We start from the raw sequence: 20,612 nt of genomic DNA on the forward strand, positions 1-20,612 counted from the left end.
CTTTAGGTTGAACTGTCCCTACTCCAACACAAGCATTTCATTACAGAAGACTTAATGCCCAGAAAGAGTTGGAAGAATTGAACAACCGGCACCCACATGCCCAGTAACGCATGCTCTGTTTGCCTGCCAAGTGTCTCCCGTCCCTCCAATCCTCCCTCCCATCTTGCCTTCTTGACAGGCTTCAAAAGAAGCTGCAGACATCTACATAGTCCCACTGAGACCTCAGCAGGAATGCCATTGGCTGCTCAACAGTGCTTTGTTGTATCAGAGGTAAAAATATTGCTCAGTGAAATGTGTAAGCCCCGGGTGAAGCATTCCACAGCAAGTTCTATCAACTGCATGACATCCAAAGCCCTCTCCAAATCAGGCATTGCCATCACACACACACCATACTACACATACACACAAACAACACATGCACACACACAAACACACAGATCATAAGCATACCTACCACACACCACATACACACACACACACACACACCACAGACAGATATACATACCGCATGCACACACACACACCACATACATACACATCACACACACCACACACACATATATCACATGCACATACATACATGCACACATACAAACACATACACTACATGCACATACACATCACACACACCACATACACACACATATCATATGCACACACATACCACATATGTATCACACACCACACATACACATCATACACACACACCACCACACACATCACACACACACACATGCACATACACACCACACATATACACATCACACACACACACACACACACACACACACACACACCAAATCCCCTCCTTCTTACTCACAGTTCTCTTTTTCTCCCAAGGCAACCATCAGGAAATCTGAAAGAGATGTCCCTGGCCAGGATGGGAATCCATGGTGCCTTAGTTCTCTTTCTTTTGCTGTACTAAAACACTGGCCAAAACCAACTTCTGGGGGAAAGGGTTTGTTTCAGCTTATAACTTCTAGGTCACAGTTCAACATGGAGGGAAGCCAGGCAGAAACGAGAGGCAAGAAGCAGGAGGCAGAAAGTGAAGCAGAGGCCGTGGAGCCATGATGCTTATTGGCTTACTCCCACAACTTGCTCTGCCTGCTTTCTTCCATTAACCAGGATAATCTGCCTCAAGGATAATACCCCCAGTGGGCTGGACCCTCCCACATCAAAGAAAATGTCCCAACAGACATGCTTACAGGCAAATTTGATTGAGGTATTTTCTCAGTTGAGATTCTTTCTCAGGTTGCTCTGGCTTGTTTGTTTAGTTCAGGGAAGAAAAAAAAAACCCTAACAACACACATGGTGTGTTCCTTTGGGTCATTTCTTGTCATGTGTCACTACAGGCTAGCAATTTGTCCTTTGACATGCTGAGGAACACTCTCTCAGATCAATATCCAAGAGTAGGCTATTCAGTGCTGGCCAAAGTGTGGACATGAACTTCCCATGTTTTCTGGTCAATACCTGGATGTGGGTTGTTAGATCTGAAGGTCAAGTGAAGTTCTAAGCAATTGTTGGGTTTTCAGTGTGTGTGTGTGTGTGTGTGTGTGTGTGTGTGTGTGTGTGTGTGTGTGTGTGTGTTCTATACTACAAACACATTGGTGTGTGTTGCTGACACAGGCACTTTCTGTAGTATTGATCAGTTCTGGGAACTCCCTCATGGTTCCTCTGCTTCCTGCCCTGGAGTCTTATGTTTTCCTGCAACTCTCGCCTCTTCAAGAGCAACTCAAACGCCCATTGAGGGTGCTTGGTGCCACATGCCCTTATAATGAGTCCAATTCCAAGAAAAGACAGGGCTAGGGAGGTGTAGTGTTTGTCAGAGGGTAGTGTTTGTCACAAAAGATTGAGAATCTGAGTTTGGATTCCTCAGAGCCCGAATCCAGTTGGGCACAGTAGTGCTGTAATCTCAGTGTCTGACAGGAACTGGGAGGTGGGGGCAGGGAGGTCCCCGGGGACACACAATCCTGGCTTGTATGGTAGTGAGTATTTCAAACAAAGTGGAAAGCAAGGACAGGCTCTTGATCTTCACATACATGTGGTGGCAAATGTGTGCCTAAACACACACACATAAAAACTGTGTTCAGTGATGTGCCCATGTAGCGGTTGCATAGTGAGAGGAAGCAAGGCAGGCAGACACCCCACTGCCATGAAAGAATCCTATCCCATGAACATCCACCCACTCCCAAAGAGCACACATCCACTTCCCTCGAGAGTGAGTCCAAAGACCATTCATGAGGCCCCAACTCTTAAAGGTCCTACCCATCAAAGCACCAGACTTAAACAGGGGGAATGTCATGAAACAGGCACCATCTCCTAAACGGAGAAATGACCAAATGGGAACAAACCATTTCCAGAAACACTCACTCGCCACCCCTTCAAATTCAAGGTTTCAACGTTTTTTATTCATCTCTATTCATCATCTTTTTAACTTGAGTCTCTATCTTTTAAATGCTGGAAGGCATCTTTCTTAACATTCCTGTGTTTGCTTGCTTCAATAGCACACTGCTGTTATTACAAAGAAGGAGGCTGAGGCTTGATGCTAGCATCTCTTTGCAGGTCATCCTGTCCTCATGGTGTCACACAAGCTGGGCCTTCAGAGAGCAACATTCTGAGGCCACTGCCTTTTTCCATTTTATCCTTTCTGTGATGTTCCTACCAACTCGACACACAGCTGGGGGAGGGGTAATTGTGTTTGCTTCCCATTTCTAAGGTGTTTGCTGCTGCTGTTTTGAGAGGTGTGTGAGTGTGTTTGTGTGCAAGTGCTCCAGTGTGCACACATGCAAGCTAAAACAAGGCCTCATGTAATGTAGCTCAGGCTAACTCAGAACTCCTGATTCTCTTGTCATAGCCTCCTGAGAACTGAGATTGCAGCATGCACCATGTGCCACTCTGCCCAGCTCAAGGGTTTGTTTGGTTTTTTTAACCTACCATGTTTAGTATGTGTGTAAAAATATCCATATTATTACAAAGTCAGAAGTCCAGAGCAAGATGCATTGGCAGAAGCACACCCAGTGGCTCCACCCCTATTGCTCCCTCCTTGTCTCCTCTTCTGGGGTCTTCCCTTCCCCTGGGATGTGTGTCTCTTCTCTTTTTGCCAACCTGAGAATTGTGTTGGCATTCTCTTCCTTACACTGAGCGTGGCCAATACCAGCAGCACGCTGGCATTTCTGTGTGTCAGCACATCCTGAGGAAGAACCTATATGCTCTTTTCTTGGGCCATGTGACCCTGGGGTGAAGGGTCATGACCCACTGCATCCAGACAGCCATGCAGCAGTAGCCCTTGGGAAGTGCCCTACCTTAGCTGGCATGTGCATGTGTGACCTTTAGAGTGGGTTCCTGAAGTGGAGAGAAAGGTGTTCCATCTGCAGGTATCTGTGGCACTGTCAGGAGTTGCCCCCGCCCCCCGTAGGCGTGAGTCCCCTGAACTCAAAGTGCACCTGCTGACAGCCCAGAGCTGTCAGGAGGAGATATTCACCACAGAGATGTCCACATGGTGCAAGTTAGTGGTGTTTCCTGAATGGGAAGATATTGAGTTTTAGGGAGTTAGGAAACACATGCATGGTGCTTTCTGGTAACTGTATTATTATTATTATTATTATTATTATTATTATTGTTTTGATATTTCCCCCAACTAGATATTCTGGAGCTGCTTAGTGTTCAGGGAAAGTAACCTTAATAACCTTAATTAACCATAAAAGTTACACACACACACTCACACACGCACACACTCACACACTGTTTTTTTCTTTTATAACTCTCTGCCCCCTTCTCACCTCTTTCACTCCTGTGCCATCCCCCTATTGTTCTTGGTAAAACAGGGTTCATAGCTTCCCCGTCTGCACCCCCTACACCTCCGAGACAAAAGATCCCTTTTTTTTCTGCAAGGCTGGGTTTTCTGCAAGGGGTGGCAGGTGCTGTCAGAAAGGCTCTACCCCCTTGGTGGCTTCTTGGGGTTTTTGCTGACACGCTGGGACAGGTGGTCTGCAGAGGTTCCTTTCCTGTGAGCAAGGCTGGTTGGCTTGCTGCCACACCTGCCCTAGGGCTTACACGTTCCTGTGCCTCCTCCTGCTCATTTTTCCTCCGCTCCTTGGGAGCCTGGGAGTTGGAAGCCTGGGTGGCCTTGGCCTAGAGCAGAAGCTATACTTTCTTCTCAGGTTGCTTGGCTCTCCATCCCAAAACTCCTGCTTCATCCTTGGGGTTTTATCCTTACATTCTTGGGCCCCTCCAGCCTCTCCAGCCAGTTCCACACATCTGACTACTTGGTACTGCCCAGAAAGACCTGGGACTCAGTGTCAGGAAAACACTACCAGAAACACAGATAGACATGTTATGTCACGGACCCTTCAGCTGCCCCACCCCCTGCAGTCTCTCCCTCTGCAGAGTGAATAAGTTAATGTGAGTGACCTTACAGCTCCCAGGGTACGCCTCCTCCCAACTCCTCAGAACCAAGAGAGGCTTGAGTTATAGCTAGTCTTCCATCATTGCCTTCCCAGCTAACAGCACACAGACTGGGTCATGTGGTGTGGAGCACCCTTCCCCTGGAAATCTAGAAAAGCAAGAAACCCCCTTTCGTTTCCTGGATCTGAAGGAAGCTGAGAGAACTGGAAGGTTTGTCTGTCCCCTTCAGGGCCCGTCATGCTGCCTAATATTTAATACTAACTCTCCTTGCGTGCTGGAAACTGAAGGAAGCTGAGGCTCTTTGTCGGAAGGCCCTGCTGTTGAGATTGAAGTCGGACATTACCAGAAAGCCCCCAAGCTCGATGCAAAATAGCAGACTTCCTTGGTCGGCCTCCTCTTCTTAACCTGGAGGATCCCAGACCCCACACTTTATGCCTGTGGGATATCAGGTAGCCTTGGCTAGATTACAGGTTCAGCTTCCTTTCTGATAAGCTAACTACTGAGATTCCTGGACTGTCTCCTCATGCTAATTCATGCTAATGAGACATCTTAGTACCTTAGCCTTCAGCCAATGACCTTTGCCCACCTTCCTCAAAACTATATAAGCCTTGATTCAGCCCAAGTAAAGATAATCTGTCTCTCAAACGTGTCCTGGGATGTCACTATTACTCACCATACTCACAGGCCATCTGCAGCCCTGCTCATTGACTGCTCCCTTCATCCTCCTGGGCCAGTGACCAATGACCCCAGGGAGAAGAGAGACCCCCCAGCTCCTCCCATCAGGACCACTGTCATGCCCCTTCTGTCGTTCCTTGGGGTGCTCCATCTTGGACCTATGGGCTCATTCTCCTCCTTTAGGCTATGGTGCTCCTTATTAAACTCTTCCGAAATGTGATTTCATCTTTACTTCCTTTCTATGAACCTTATCTGACCATGTTTGTGTCAGAGTACATTGAATAACAATAAATTCACAAGCTATGTGAGTATTTTTAGTCATTTATTTGTTGGTTGGTTTATTGTGTGTGTGCTTATGTGCCCGGGCATGCATGGGTGCATGCACACACACTCAGAGAGAGGGGGAAGAAGAGAGAGAGAGAGAGAGCACATGTGCATATCTGCATGCATGTGTCTGCATGAGTTTGTGTGTCTATGTGGCTGCAGGAGCCCTCATAGTCTAAAAATTGACATCAGATCCCCTGGAACTAAAGTTACACACAGTTCTGAGCTGCCTGATGTGGGTGCTGGGAACCAAACCCAGGTCTTCTGCTGAGTCATGTTTTGTTGGCTTCAACTTACCAAGTAGTCTTGACTTCCCTTGGTAGCTGGTTGACACTAACACAGGTTCTTTTGGCCCCGTTGAAATTACTAACTATAATTCTCAGGCCACACGTTATACATCACACAATGAATATACCTCTCTGTACATGTATGAATGTCAGTTACAAGATGGTCGGAAAGGATTCATGAGGCTGTAAAAGAGTTCAGCGGGTTCTAAAGAAGCCCAACTGAAGGCTACTGGGGGTGGGCAGAATTCGAGTAGAGACTAGATGCAGAGGAAAGCTCTGCAGGAACTGGATAACAGACCATGCTGGAGACCCTGAAGTCAAGCTTTGGGGTGGTCAGAGTTATCTCTCAGGGGAAGGCATAGCCTAATAAAAACCACTGTTTACACCATATGGAGTAGCTCAGGACAAGGCTCAGCCTGAACTTAACATTCAGTGTCCAAGAGAAATTACCTAGACATAATGCCACCAGCTGAAGTGCCATCCTGGGCATCAAGATGCCTCCAACAAGAAGGTGCAGGATGCTGGACAGATAGGGGTGCTCTAGGAGAACCCTAGCTGGTGTTAAATGGTCTATGCAGGCTTTCATGTAGCTAAATCAGGGTCCAGCAGGACCCTATCCCTCATTGGCCACACACTCTGAGACCCTGTGTCTCCTTAGGCTGGGACTTGGCCGGTAGAAGAGAGTATCAAAGACTCCAGGGAACAGCAAGTACTCCTACTGAGCTGACACCCAGGCAGACCCAAGCCTAAAGTACTTCTGAACAGCACATGTGGGCTGTCCCTAAAGGATCTAGACTCAGAAAGCAAAGCTTAGGCTACCTTCAAGCCTTAGGAAGCTCCCAATTGTCCCAAACAATGGTATCAGATCAACATACTGAAGGAAAACGCCCTTCTGCCCCCAGCCCCAGCGTGGACCATGCCCACCTTATCTCTTTGTATCTGTAAAAGAGCGGTCTCATTTTTCTACCAGAACAAGCCCTATTCCCTGCACCAAGGGAGAGAGAAACTACCCAGGCCTCCACTCTCCAGCACAGTCTGAGAAAATGGACCCCAAGGCTAAGGGTCCCTGTCCCTATCTTGGAAGCACAGATTCAGAGCAGGGCTCCTTCGCCTAAGCTCCAGGAAATAGGGAGATGCTGGATCCTAGATCTTTACTGGGGAGTGGCAAGTGAGGGAGTTACACTTGGATGTGCTGGAAGTGCCAAATCTATCCACTCCCCAGCTACTGCAGGTTCCTTGTACTACTCAGGCAACAGCACCAGCTCCAGCATCATGACATCCACCTCACCTGCAGCCTTTCCCCAGGCCAAGAGAGGATCTAGTGGCTGGAATCCCCTGGAACTTGGGCTGTTGTATCAGTGTCTACTCAGAGCTTGAAAAGCCTCTTGATGCTTCATGCCACCTTAGCCTCCCAGAGATGAACAAGAACCCTGGCAATTTCCTGAGGCTAAGTTTGCCACCTAGTACAAAAGGAGCTGGTGGAAATCTAGGCTTAATCATTGAGCAGTTGTAACCATATATCTAGTGAGTAGCAAACTCGTGTGATCTTGTTGGTGGTGACCTGTGGAGCCCCTGCCCTGGCAGAGAAAGAGCTTTATCTGGAATCATGACCCGGTTCCTCTCTGGCCTCAGCTGGGGGTTCAATGGGTTCCTGATTCTATTGACCCACTGAAGTATGAGAAGCCCTCACATAGGTCCTCTGGAATCTTTGGAAACTGTGTGCCCCTCCCCCAGAATATACACAAAGAAGTATATCTATCCTTGGCAGAGCCTCCTCCAACACACACACACACACACACACACACACACAAACCCTATTCCGGATGGAGCTAACATGACCAGATGTAGAGCAGAGAAATGGGAAGATGCCAGGTTCCTGGTGTTCAGCTGATCAACATGTTGAGCCTCTCCCGAGTCCTGAGCTCCTAGATCTCCAACCAGGGGCCCTGCCTACTACAAGAAACCAGGCTCCAGCTCTCCACACGCACAGCTGCCTCCCACTCGGTTAAATTCTGCAGCTGTCTTCATCTCTGTCTTTTCTCCTGCCTTGGATGACATCGCTCTTTAATTTCCCAAGCCAAATGCACAGCTAACGAATGTCAGCCTTCTTTTCTAATATGCTCTGAAAAGCAAGCAAAGCTCCAGAAGGGCCCAAGAGAAGAGGAAACTCGCAGAGCTGCTTGTCTGGGGCTTTGTATAGGTCTGTGCCTGTCATTGGACAAAGGCTGGGGGGAGTTTTATTAAGACTGGAAATTCTCTGAACAAGAGAAAGCTCCACACCGCTACTCCTGGCCCAACCACGTAGACGACACTCAGGAGAGAAGCCACATTGTGAAGACCCCTGTTCATCTTTAAATTGCCTTGTTAACTAGTGACCTTGTCTGTCTGATACCATTAGTCTGGGCGATTGCTGCTAATGTGCACACCTTTCAGGTATTGCTGGTTAGTCCTCTGTAGACCAGGCTGGCCTCTAACTCACAGAGATCTGCCTGCTTCTACCTCCCAAGTGCTGGGCATGTGCTACCATGCCCGGCCAAGAGTTTGCTAATGTCATTAAACTAAGCCTTGTCCCCATGTTTACATGACCAGCTTGTGGCTTTACCATGGAGCTAACTGCATGCAGCACACCTACCACCATCAAAATGTAGCTACAATCCTTTGATCACCCATAGCCAACCCCTGGTCTACAGGGTGCTCAGGGATGGTGTCCTTCCTGAAATAGGCTGCAGCATTTTAGAAGGCAACCTTACTCACAGTTTAGTGTGTTACAGTCAGCTACATTAGAATCCAGGGGTGCATCTCAATTACTCCTCGGGGGACAGAGCTTCCGTAGAGCCAGCAACACTGGCCAGAGCTCTGTGGTTCCTATTATGTCAGCTTAGTTCTCTATCTCACACTCACCTACCAGTTTCTCCATTCTCAACATCGCCATCTTAGCCCTAACACTGCATCCAATCCTAACCTCTGTTTTTACTGTGACTGTCAAACGGAGGCAGTCATAGAATCATGTTCTGAAAGTCATATCCTGAAGTCCTGATCCCCAAGCCTCAGTGCAGCTGTGTTTGGAAACAGAACTTTAAAGATATGGTTTAGGTCTTAATCCAATAAGAAGAGATCAGAACGAATGGACAGACACACAAACAGACACACATGGGAGTAGGACGTGGTGAAGACATAGGGAAAAAATTACTTCTACATACAAGGAGAGAAGAAGCAACCTGGCTAACACCTTTATCTTAGGCTCCCAACTTCGGAATTGAGAATAAAGCACCAGTCACTTAGGCTACCCAATCCATGACACACACAACAACCCAGAAGAGTAATATGTTGTGGGTGGGTGCCCACCACAGGCTCATCACCCATGCCAGAGGAGAAGAGGCTCCATGACCCATAGTTGCAGCCTCCCTTGCTAGGAGTGTCAGCACACCTGTGCTGCAGAATTGAAAGCAGCGGCCATGGCAGAGAGCAGGGTGGCAGCGGACTCCAGCTGAGCATTCAGGCACAGCGCCTGATTCAGTGAGGATCATTCCTGGCTGCCCATCATCCTGCCTTCCCTAGAGAAGCCACAGCTGCTCGCTGGCCTTCCAGTAAATTCCATTTCTACTCTGGTAAGCTGGAGACCATCCCCGCTGTGGGTAGCTAGGAGCCTGGCAGGCAGACAAGGCACCATGATGGGGAATGGAGGGTTGCCAGGCTGGTGATTTGGACTGGCTGAGCTAACAACAGACAAAACACAGCCAGCAGAGATGGAAGAGCCTCTGACAGCCCACATTTCACATGGAACTAAAGAAGAATCCTATAAAAGGTCTCTTGGGTCACCTGGCATAAAGTGCCCCAGAAGGCACCGTCTTTGGGGTTAGAGCAAGACACTAAACAGAGAGAGGATGGCTCAGAACTTTCCCCAATCTACCTAAAGGATCTTGGTTTTGCTATATGGCTATGCCTGGGCACCAGAGTCCTGGCTGAGTCCTCATGCAAGGGTTTAGGTCTGTAGCAAGCCTTCCACCCTCAGGGAGTGTTAGCAAATAGGCCAAGTCCCAGCAGGCCAGCAGGTGGCAGGGCAGTTTTCTAAGTGCTCAGTCTTCCTCCTTGCCCAGGATCTTCACCAGAAGATTCTCCGCCCAGATAGAAATGGTCAGAAACATCCAGGAATACCCCTGACCTTCCCTACCACTACATGCCTCCAACTAACTTTGGACTCCAGCCAGATCATGGCATATCAACCTGGAAGTGAAGAAGGTATGCAGGAAAGATTCTCAAGATGTAATTTTACATTAGCAAAACACCAGTGAATACATTTGGAAGTAGAAAAGGCTCCGTCTGAGGTTGAGCAGAGTGTGCTTGCTGCTTTGGAGTCTCGCAGCAGAGGTTCTGTGTTCCAAAGGGCAGCTGCAGCTGCTGGCTGGACAGTAAAGATCTGCTTCATTGATGGAAACCTAAATTTGACAGTGGTCACAAGCAGTGGAGAGCCTGAAAGATTCAACTGATAAGGAACTGCTGAAATAGGGAACACCTGACCAAGGTCTGCAGTTAGGGGCAAGGCCCAACCACTTCCCCTCCAGCAGACCAATTCATGGATTTGGCAGGAAGGACACAAGAAAGAAACAAAACATACAAGTCTCTGGATCCTCTTGAAAGTCACCATAAACACACACACACACACACACACACACACACCTAAGTATATAAAACAGGAACAGTTTCTGGGAAAAGGAGAGTCTCCAACCAGCTGAGCTGTCTGCTAGTCAGACTGAGAGCTCGAAAGATATAGCTTTGAGCCTGGAGAGAAGGTTCAGCGGTTAGGAGAATTGACTGCTCTTCCAGAGGTCCTGAGTTCAATTCCCAGCATCATGGTGGTTCACAGTCCTCTGTAATGGGATCTGGTGCCCTCTTCTGGTGTGTCTGAAGACAGTTACAGTGTACTTATATACGTAAAATAAAAATAAAAAGAAAGAAAGAGCTTTCATGAGTGGGTCTTAGGGAGACACACCTGCCTCTGCGTTACTTATGCTCCTGTACATAACTCCCCTAATCCCACTGACTCACTCCGGTGGAATCATTTCTGGGGTTTGTTAGCAGTGCTCTAGCTAAGGTGATATTTCTTCATATCTTTCCAAGAAAAAAAAAATCACATAACAAACCTGGCTGTGCGTGCTGTTAGCAGCCTTGCTTGGAGCCTGCTGCCATCTGTCAAAGAAATCAAGCAGTGTGCACAAAAAGATGCCTACATCTCTTGGGGAGTTTGGGAGAGACTCCAGGTTCTCACTGCTTGGCTTTGGTTTTTTTTTGTTGTTGTTGTTGTTGTTGTTGTTGTTGTTGTTATTGCCCACAGCGTTCGTGTGTAGGTGAAACAGATAGGAGTGGAGGGGGATGACAAAGTAGTGGACTAATTCTGCTCTCTAGCTCCTTTAGCTATGTGCCATAATCCTGGGATGAATAAATACACCCAAAATTTCCAGGATCCCTCGCAAGTCCCTTGGTCCTCCAGGTTAAGGATAGAGAGGACATGACCCCAACCAGCTTGCATCCCCAAGGGCTCGACAGTCAGCACCATGGCCAGAGGCACACGCTCTCTGGGTTACTTCCCTAAAACTCACTACATTGCCTGGCAACTGAGGAACTCAAGGTGGGTGAGGTATGGTGGCACATACATTTAATTTAATCCCAGCACTCAGGAGGCAGAGGCAGGGGGGTCTCTATGAGTTCAAGGCCAGCCTAGTCTACATAGTGAGTTCCAAGAAAGTCAGGCCTATGTAGAGACACCCCGCCCCGTCTCAAAAAAAAACAAAACAAAACAAAAACAAAAACAAACAAACAAACAAAAACAGAGTGAAGGAAGGAGGGAGGGGGAGTTTCAACTCGAACTCAGCTCTGTTTGCTGTGACGTTACTGGGACATACAAGTAGGCATCTGGAAACAGAGTTCTCTGTATCAGGAAGTAAGTCACATCAGGCTGCTCCAGTCAGCTCTGGATCTCACTTGAGACTGAAGGTCCGTGACAGTTTCCCGTGGCCCTGCTCAACTGACCCTCTTGAAGGTCCTGAAAGGTCTGTAGATGCCCAAGGACCAAGGGAAACCCAGAATCTAGGAGCCACCACTGCAAGGGGCACCAGTGCTCTGACTTATAACCTCTCCAGTGTCCAATCCTCCTCACCCTGCTTATTGTACCAGATTGCTATGGACCTGTGCTGGCTAGTCTATGTCAGATTGACACACAGACTGGAGTTATCTGAAAGGAAGAAACCTCAATTGAGAAGATGCCCCCATAAGATCAGGTTATAGGCAACCCTGGAAGTCATTTTCTTAATTAGTGAGTAATGGGGGAGGGCCCAGTCCATTGTGGGTATTTCCATCTTTTGGATAGTCCTGGGTTCTATTTAAAAAAAAAAAAAAAAAAGCAGGCTGGGCAAGGCAGGAGAAAGCAAGCCATTAAGCAGCACCCCTCCATGGCTTCTGCATCAGCTCCTGCCTCTAGGTTCCTGCCCTGCTTGAGTTCCTGTCCTGACTTCCTTCAGTGATGAACAATGCTGTGGAAGTGTAAGCTGAATAAACCCTTTTCCTTCCCAATTTGTTTTATGGTCATGATTTCAGCCCAGCAATAGAAACCCTACCTAAGACAGGGTCAGTGGTGGTTTGAGTATGCTTGGCCTAAGGAGTGGTACTATTAAAAGATGTGACCTTCTTGGAGTAGGTATGGCTTTGTTGAAGGGCTTTGTTGACCCCTTGTGTCACAGGTGGGCTTGAGACCCTCCTCCTAGGCATGTGGGAGCCAGTCTTCTCCCGTTTGCATTTGGGACAAGATGTAGAACTCTCAGCTTCTCCCAGAGCCATGATGCCTGCCTGGATGCTGCCATGCTTCCCACCATGATGATAATTGACTGAACCTCAGAACCTGTAAGCCAGCCCCAATTAAATGTTGTCCTTTATAAGAGTTGCTTTGGTCATGTTGTCTCCTTACAGCAATGGAAACCCTATCTAAGACAACTCAACCCTTCTATAATGTAACACTGCCCTCAAATACCACCTCTCAAGCTTATTCCCTGGGCAGCAGAGTGAAGTCAGGAAGCACAGCTCTTGCTGGAGGCACCATCCCCAACGTGTAATCACCCCTGAAGAGCACCTGGATTGGGCATCTTGTTGAGCCTGTTCCCCAGCTATGAAGTTGAATCGAACTGAATGTGGCTTTAAGATGTCCCCAACACTGGAGCCCTTGGGTTGCATTGACTCAGAGTCCAACTGTCTTAGTCAGGGTTTCTATTCCTGCACAAAACATCAGAACCAAGAAGCAAGTTGCAGAAGAAAGGGTTTATTCAACTTACACTTTCCACATTGCTGTTCATCACCAAAGGAAGTCAGGACTGGAACTCAAGCAGGTCAGGAAGCAGGAGCTGATGCAGAGGCCATGGAGGGATGTTACTTACTGGCTTGCTTCCCCTGGCTTGCTCAGCTTGCTTTCTTATAGAACCCAGGACTACCAGCTCAGGGATGGCCTCACCCACAATGGCCCCCCACCTTTTTTGATCACTAATTGAAAAAATAGTTTACAGCTGGATCTCATGGAGGCATTTCCTCAAGAAAGGCTCCTTTCTCTGTGATAACTCCAGCTTGTGTCAAGTTGACACACAAAACCAGCCAGTACACCAACTGAAGCCGAACTCAAGAGCAGGCTTTTCCAAACAGGCAGGCAGCTGGGCCTTAGTGCATCATGCCAGGGACACTGCCCCAGGCCTAGTAAGTCAAGCCCAGGGTCCACTTCCATTGTAAGGGCCATCCAGTTTTTAATCATTGTGTGTGCCTGTAGCTGCTAAATTTAACTTACCCAAGGGTTTTCCTTTTAGAGGTAGGAACATTCTGTTGAAAGGAATAATCATTCTTACAGAACAATTTGCTTAAAAGAATATGGCTTGCAGCAGCATACAGATCCCACCAGGCCAGAAGCTGAGGCTACTGCCAGACAGGGATGGGTCAAGAAAACTTACTGTTGTGCAGAGAAAAAGTCAGCATGGTCTAGTTGGACTCCCGGGACATGAGGAAGGACAGGAAGCTATCAGTGACCCCTGCTGCTCTGAGGAAGAGATGGGGTAATAGCTGGAGCCCAGCTCCTAGCCCATACCCCAAGGTCATCTTCAGACAGCCTGTCTCTTTGTTTCTCCTCCTAAGATGTTGTACTGGCTGGTTTCGTGTGTCAACAAGCTGGAGTTATCACAGAGAAAGGAGCCTCCCTTGAGTAATTGCCTCCATGAAATCCAGCTGTAAGGCATTTTCTCAATTAGTGATCAAGGAGGGAGGGCCCACTGTGGGTGGGGCCATCCCTGGACTGGTAGTCTTGGATTCTATAAGAAAGCAAGCTGAGCAAGCCAGTATCAAGCCTCTGCATCAGCTCCTGCTTCCTGACCTGCTTGAGTTCCAGTCCTGACTTCCTTGGTGATGAACAGCAATGTGGAAAGTGTAAGCTGAATAAACCCTTTCCTCCCCAACTTGCTTCTTGGTCATGATGTTTTGTACAGGAATAGAAACCCTGACTAAGACAGATGTACTTTAGGAATTTTGGGCCTCAGTATATAGCAGTGTCTGAAAGGTAGACTTCTGGGCCCTTAGAGCCCCAGGTGAAGCTGAGACAGCTGGCAGGGGGCGTGGTTCATGCAACACGGGGGGTCTCTGTCCAAGCTGGGGACATCAGGGGCCAAGTTGCATAACTCTGCCTTATTCTGGGCCCTAATCTGGAGGTCCTGCGTGATGTCCTTACAACCCACTGCAGCTCCTTGGAAGCCCAAGGCTCCAAGGTGCCGGTCACCCCTGACCCACTCTGAGCTCTCTGTGAGATGACCTTCATGATCTCAGGACTCACCCTTCTTTGCCCTAGTCTCCAGCTTGAGGCTTGAGCAGGTCTTGCCGTCTCTCTCACTTCTCACAGAGGATCCCAAAGGAGGGACAGGGATAAGCCACCAAGGTGATTCTTTTTCCCTAGTTCAGCAAGGTCTGCCCTCCCCAAGGTGATCAGAGTTGCCAACAGTAGGGGGCTTGGGCAGGAGGTGCTGGACCCCAATAGGAGCCCCTAACTCCTTCTAGTGAGAATGTGGCCCAAAGCCTTATCTGAGATTTCATAATGACATCCATCCGGCAGGGTCCATGTGAGACATCCCGCAGCTCTGACTCCTGCCTACTGCAAGATGCAGACTCTGCCAAGAGGCCCCATGTGCCTGCCACTGGCTGCTTCAGCTGCTCCAATGGCTGTTGTCCCAATCCCCACAGCCCACAGCCTCCCTCATATAAGGTACCGCCACCACAGGTCTATGTTCCAGCTCAGTGCCTTGTCCCCCTCGACAGATAATCTTGCCTTCCTGGGCCTGTAGGAAAGGACACACCTTTGCAGTCCTCCACTGTCCCTGCCTTGGGGGACAGATATAGGCCTGGGAGGAAAATGCAGATCTGGGACTGTGAGAGAAGACGTCAGACGGACAGCCCAGGAATGTGGCTATCTCCTGTGAGGTCACACAACATAACTTCAGCCTTCCTTTGAAGCAGGAAGCAGGTTCACTATCTACTTCCGGGTTTTCCTGTTCGGGATGTGAAGAGCGTCTTTGCCCTCCCCCTCCATTGTAGAACTCCTGGCGTAATTATTTTTAAAATCTGACTACACTGGGGGGGGGGGGGGGGGGGGGGGGGGGGGGGGGGCGGAGGCAGGGAGAGGGTGAGGGAGATGGATGCATGACCAGATGCCATAAATGACAGAGTGCCCTTTTCCTCTGTTTTCCAAGAAGGTGGGCACCAGTAGTCTACACAGGGGTTGAGGACAATAGAGCTGGGCCTTGACTGGTCTTCTCAGAGAAGAAGAGGCTGAGCTCTCTGCTGGGAGATCTGAGGCAGAGCCTCCAACTTCAGGGAGCCAAGTGGAGGCTAGAAGACCAAGGGCATACAGTGAGGTCTCAGCAGCCTCTGCTATCCCCTACAGGGCCCAAGGAAAGGAGAGTCTCCAGGCTGATATGTGTGGCTGAGGGGGTTTAGGAAACAGAGAAGAGATATAGCATGGTCCTGGGATATGGGGCAGCTGGGAGGAAGTGATCATCTATGAGGGGGCTTCTGAGGCTGTGGTAGGTTTCCCTCATGTGTTCATAGGAAGAGGCGAGCCCCGACCCTCCCACCATGGCTGCCTCTGAGTGCAGGTTCTCAAGAAGAAGAGACTAGTGCCTGTCTGAACCAGGAGAACCTATACATCACCTCTGAGGAGTCCTGAGAGTAGGATTCCTCTACTCTCAGGAGAAGAGGATGTGTGTTCTGCTTTAAGAAAGAAATCCAGACAGAACAGGAAGAGGGTCAGCAGCGGAGAATGGGGGAACCCTAGCAGGATGATGAACATGAAGGCTAGTGTAATCAGACTCTGGGGTATGATCTGTCCCCAAGGCCTAATCTCTAGACACCAGACATGAACCCCAAATCCTGCCTCTATCAATTGTTATAGTTCCAATGTGCCGGTCTCCCAAATATCTCCCTAGTTTTCTCAATAGTATCCTTGGGGGATGGCACAGCTCCCAATCTGACACTATTGTGTCCCCAGAGGTCAAGATGGGACCATAAAAAACCCCCAAGGGTAGTATAGCCTGCAGCCCTCAGTACTGCCCCTGCCTGCCCAGCCTCACCAATCACCTCATTTGCCGCTTCACGAGAGGGGACATGAGTAGCCAGGAATTCCATGTTCACAGCTAGCACGGAGGTCTGAGCCCAAGCCTGCTGCTTCCACAAAGACTAAAGTGGGGAGGCCAGGGTCCAGTAGCATCCTTGGAGCCCAAGGAGGCATGCAGTAAAGGCAAGGCCAGAACCCACAGGCAGAAAGGTCTGTTTAGAGAGGAAGTCTGAGTTGAAAGGGAGATGCAACCCAAGAGCAAAAGCCCAGGACCCAGGCTCCAAGATGACTCTGGGCACCTCAGAGCCACTACACTGAGATCTTGGGCTCTCACTGGACATGTCCTCACTCTGGAGGAGCTGTCGGCTCCCTTGGGTCTGCTCAAGACCATGTAGTACAAGGTGGGGGTGCGGTAGGGAGGGGTTAGGGATCCATGCACACTAAACCAAGTGATTCCCATCCATACTCAGGTCAGAGTTGAGGGGAGTAAGTCTCTGCCACAAGGTATCAGGAGGTAGGCAACCTTATCTTCACCAAGCATCATCAACCTTGGCTTAGCTGGACCAAATTCCAGCAGGCTTTTCCTGCAGGGCTGGGAACAGCATGTGCCGGGTCTGGGAGGGGTGTGTGCAGCACCGGGGACAATGTGCACCTCCCACTGGACCTAGGGTGGCCACACCACTGCCCCTTACATTTTCTAAATGTTGCTCTCACTCTTCTGAACTGCTCTCAAGCTCAGGCCTGGGTGTATGTGGCCCTAGCAGAGGAAGAGCTGGGCTCGAGGCAAGACTGTTTGACAGAGCCTAGGCCCATGGGAGGAAGGTGTAGTAGCGAGCCTACTTCTCCCTACAGGGTCCTGAGTGGCACAAGCCCTCACCAGGTCAGAGGCTCCCTCAGAGGAAGCAGGTGGCAGCTAGAGGTAAGCACGTGGCCTGCAGAGGTCTGGGGCCATAAGAAAGACCAAAAGAGATTACCCTAACTGGGGAAGAAACCATGGCTTTGAGGACTTAGGAATGGGGGTGGAGAACAACAGGAGGCTGGGCAAGTTCCCAAATGCTAGGAAGGAAGACAGTTCAAGAGGAGTCAAGGAGGTCCAGCATGTTCACAGCTAAGTCATTGGACACCTGTGTCTTCCAATCAGCCCAGAGGGGACCACCCATGTTATGCGCAGTCCTTTGCATTTGTGAGTCCTGGCCCTTGATGGTCACTTCACCCTAGGAGAAAGACGAGGTTAGACAATTTGAGGAACAGGGAACTGGGACTCACATATTTGTTCCAAGAAATCTCTAGGAGATTGGCAGTTTCTCCCACTGCCTATTGACAATCCAGGAAACTGAGGCTTAGGCAAGTTAAGGAGCTGGCCCAAGTCATGAGACAGGCAGACTTCCCAGGACCTGCCAGTGACTCTGACTCCTGTCCTGAGTCCAGTGGTTCTCTCCATACTTCAGGTGAAGGAACATGACTTTCCAGTATCTAGCTCATCCATCTGCAAACTGCCCTGGAGTTTGGGGGTCTGCTATACCCTGGGAGAGACCCGAGGAATCCAAGGGCTCACACAGTGTACACTGGTGGGGGCGGGGAGGGGGGAGACAGTGACTGGGAGTTTGCCAGGCAGAAGCCAGTCCCAGAAAGCTCTTTGTCTCTAAGTCAACACCTATCTAGGTGCAGAGGCCCAGGGATGAGGGGACTTACATTCTGTAGGCTTATCAAGGGCAGAGGAACCCAAGAGGGGTCAGAGGTTGTAATATCGGGGGTTGGGGAGGTAGACATCCAGAAATGTGTGAGCAGTAGGGAGGCCTCTAGGGAAGTAACTCCTAAAGTGACTGAAGGGGAAGCGGGTTACTAAGGGAGCCACCTGTCTAAGGAAGAAGAGACCGGAGCAGCAGGAGCCTGGGCGAACAAGATCGCAGACAGGAGCTGAGGAGAAGAATGGTTCTTGGAGCTGCAGCTGGACAGACCATGCTCTTTCCTAAATACTCTGCAGACTGACTCCGCTCGGGAAGAAGGTGCCTGGCCTGTGACCCTCAAATAGAGTCCTGAGCCCTTGTGGTGGTGAAGCCAGGCTCCCTAGAAATTTGAGATAGGTACTGATGCAGCCTAGAACCAGGCCCACATTGAGCATGATAATGCCGAGGCCTGGAGGTGTAAAGAGCCAGGACAAGACCAGGTGGGTCCTGAGGCCACCACTCACCTTTTGTAGTCCCCACCAGCTCAGAAACAGCTCAGGTGACCAGGACACCCAAGGCCAATATAATAGCTTCCCTTTCCTCTCTATCCCCGGAGGTTCTGGAGGGAAATGATGTTCCTGGCCTGGTGCCTGTAGCTGGAGACCAATGTGAAACCCATTGTTTAAGATTAGAGCTGGTGGGGGCCACAGGAAGCCCCCAGGAATGTCCTATGTCCCACTTACTGCAGACTCAGAACCCCGAGTGAGGACTGCACCCGTAGACAGAACAGCCTGAGCCAGGATGCAGGCTCTCAGGGCTGCTCTCCTCATCTTGCTACTAAGTGGACAGCCAGGTGCGGGTCACCTCAAGAAGGGATGGCCCAGTCCTTACCCATGAGTACCTCCAGGCACCCCTTATCCTAGGGACAAGGAATAGGCCTGAGGAGTAAGATGGAAGGCCTGGGGCTCTTCTCTTCTGCAGGCTTGGCTGCTTCGGCACTGCAGGGGTGGGGGTAGGGGAAATTCTGTCTCCTTCCATAAAATGGAAAGGGTATGGGGAAGAGGGCATGTTAGGGTCAGGACTTAGCACTCAACCCCGAGTGTGTCCTCTGCATCTAAGTGACCAAAGCTTACTCATGTCCCTGTGCCACCAGGGAGTGGCTGGGCACAAGAAGATGGTGATGCGGACCTGGAGCCAGAGAACTACAACTACGATGATGACGATGATGAAGAGGAAGAGGAGGAGACCAACATGATCCCTGGAAGCAGGGACAGAGGTACCCCAGCTGAGGGCCCAGCTTCCTGCTCTGCACAGAGCATTCCTCTGACACTTACCTCTCATCCTTGGGTGTGGGGCGTGGGGGGAGCCCAGCATGCCCACACACTGGCTCTCTCCTCAGGCTGCAACCTTCTCCACCCTGAGCTGACACCCAGGGCTCCCCCTCTCAGCCTCACCCCACCCCCAATGTCCCTTAGCCCTGGGTCTCGCCTTATCTGAACCCCATGCTCTGTCCTTCCTTTTAATAGCTTCAGGCACAGGCCCCGCCTGGGAGGGCTACCGGATAACTGGTGGTGGGGATTGGGACTTAGGCATGGCCTTGGAGTCTTGCTCTCAATCTGAGCTGCCCTGCTACCCACAGCACCTCTACAGTGCTACTTCTGTCAAGTGCTTCACAGCGGGGAGAGCTGCAATCAGACACAGAGCTGCTCTGGCAGCAAACCCTTCTGCATCACGGTCATCTCCCACAGCGGAACCGGTGAGCAGCTGGGGAGGCACACCCAGGGTGGGGAACAGAGGAAGAGCCCACAGCCGACGCCCATGCTCCACCCTCACCACCTGATTTCCACACCCCCTAGACAAAGGTTATCTGACTACCTACTCCATGTGGTGTACTGATACCTGCCAGCCCATCATCAAGACAGTGGAAGGCACCCAGATGACCCAGACCTGTTGCCAGTCCACACTGTGCAATATTCCACCCTGGCAAAGCCCCCAAGTCCAGAACCCTCTGGGTGGCCGAGCAGACAGCCCCCTGGAGAGTGGGACTAGACATCCTCAGGGTGGCAAGTTTAGCCACCCCCAGGTTGTCAAGGCTGCTCATCCTCAGAGCAATGGGGCTAACTTGCCTAAGAGTGGCAAGGCTAACCAGCCCCAGGGAAGTGGGGCAGGATACCCTTCAGGCTGGACCAAATTTGGTAATATAGCCCTCCTGCTCAGCTTCTTCACTAGTCTGTGGGCATCAGGGGCCTGAAGACCCGTCCTCCTCCAACCAGGACACCCTGGCCTCTCCTTCCTGACAACCAGCTTCAGAGAATAAACTTGAATGTCTTTTGCCATCTAGCTCGTTGCAGCTCCTTCGGCCATTCTCTGCCCTCACTTTCACCCTCGGGCCTCCTGGCCTTCCTCTCTCCTCAGCCCATGGGTAGCAGTGTGGGTAACATGTCAGCCTCAGATCCAGCTGTCTATCGCCTGTGCTCGGGGGATGTTTAGCCTATAGGGGCCCCATCTGCTCAGCTACGCAGAGAGAGTAACAAGCCTAGAAGGCTCATTCTCATCTTGAATTTGCTGGCACGAGATTCTTCCCCAGAGCCAACATCTAGAGAAAGTCAGCTCTTTCATACATGTGAGGTGCAG

The 20,612-nt window shown here is 50.1% G+C and overlaps 1 protein-coding gene across 2 annotated transcripts; it reads left to right on the forward strand.

Moving 5' to 3' along the window:
- Positions 1 to 18,734: 18,734 nt before the first annotated feature.
- Gpihbp1 (glycosylphosphatidylinositol anchored high density lipoprotein binding protein 1) lies at positions 18,735 to 20,318 on the forward strand. Of its 2 annotated transcripts, none has more exons than XM_021183932.2 (4): positions 18,735 to 18,831; positions 19,132 to 19,254; positions 19,618 to 19,734; positions 19,835 to 20,318. In XM_021183932.2, exons 1-4 carry the CDS (start codon positions 18,780 to 18,782, stop codon positions 20,227 to 20,229), a joined length of 687 nt encoding a protein of 228 aa, XP_021039591.1. In that variant the 5' UTR covers positions 18,735 to 18,779; the 3' UTR covers positions 20,230 to 20,318. The 2 variants fall into 2 exon arrangements, with proteins under 2 accessions (XP_021039591.1, XP_021039593.1); XM_021183934.2 differs by having other exon boundaries at positions 20,196 to 20,318.
- The last annotated feature ends 294 nt before the right edge of the window (positions 20,319 to 20,612 follow it).

The sequence above is a fragment of the Mus caroli genome, chromosome 15 (genome assembly GCF_900094665.2).
Source record: "Mus caroli chromosome 15, CAROLI_EIJ_v1.1, whole genome shotgun sequence".
NCBI lineage: Eukaryota > Metazoa > Chordata > Mammalia > Rodentia > Muridae > Mus > Mus caroli.

Bases quoted from the DNA above. Each gene is read 5' to 3' on its own strand.
- Gpihbp1 (XM_021183932.2), top strand. From the start codon at position 18,780: ATGCAGGCTCTCAGGGCTGCTCTCCTCATCTTGCTACTAAGTGGACAG. The intron at 19,255-19,617 runs GTACCCCAGCTG...TGCTACCCACAG, and splicing joins CCCTGGAAGCAGGGACAGAG to CACCTCTACAGTGCTACTTC. The intron at 19,735-19,834 runs GTGAGCAGCTGG...CACACCCCCTAG, and splicing joins CATCTCCCACAGCGGAACCG to ACAAAGGTTATCTGACTACC.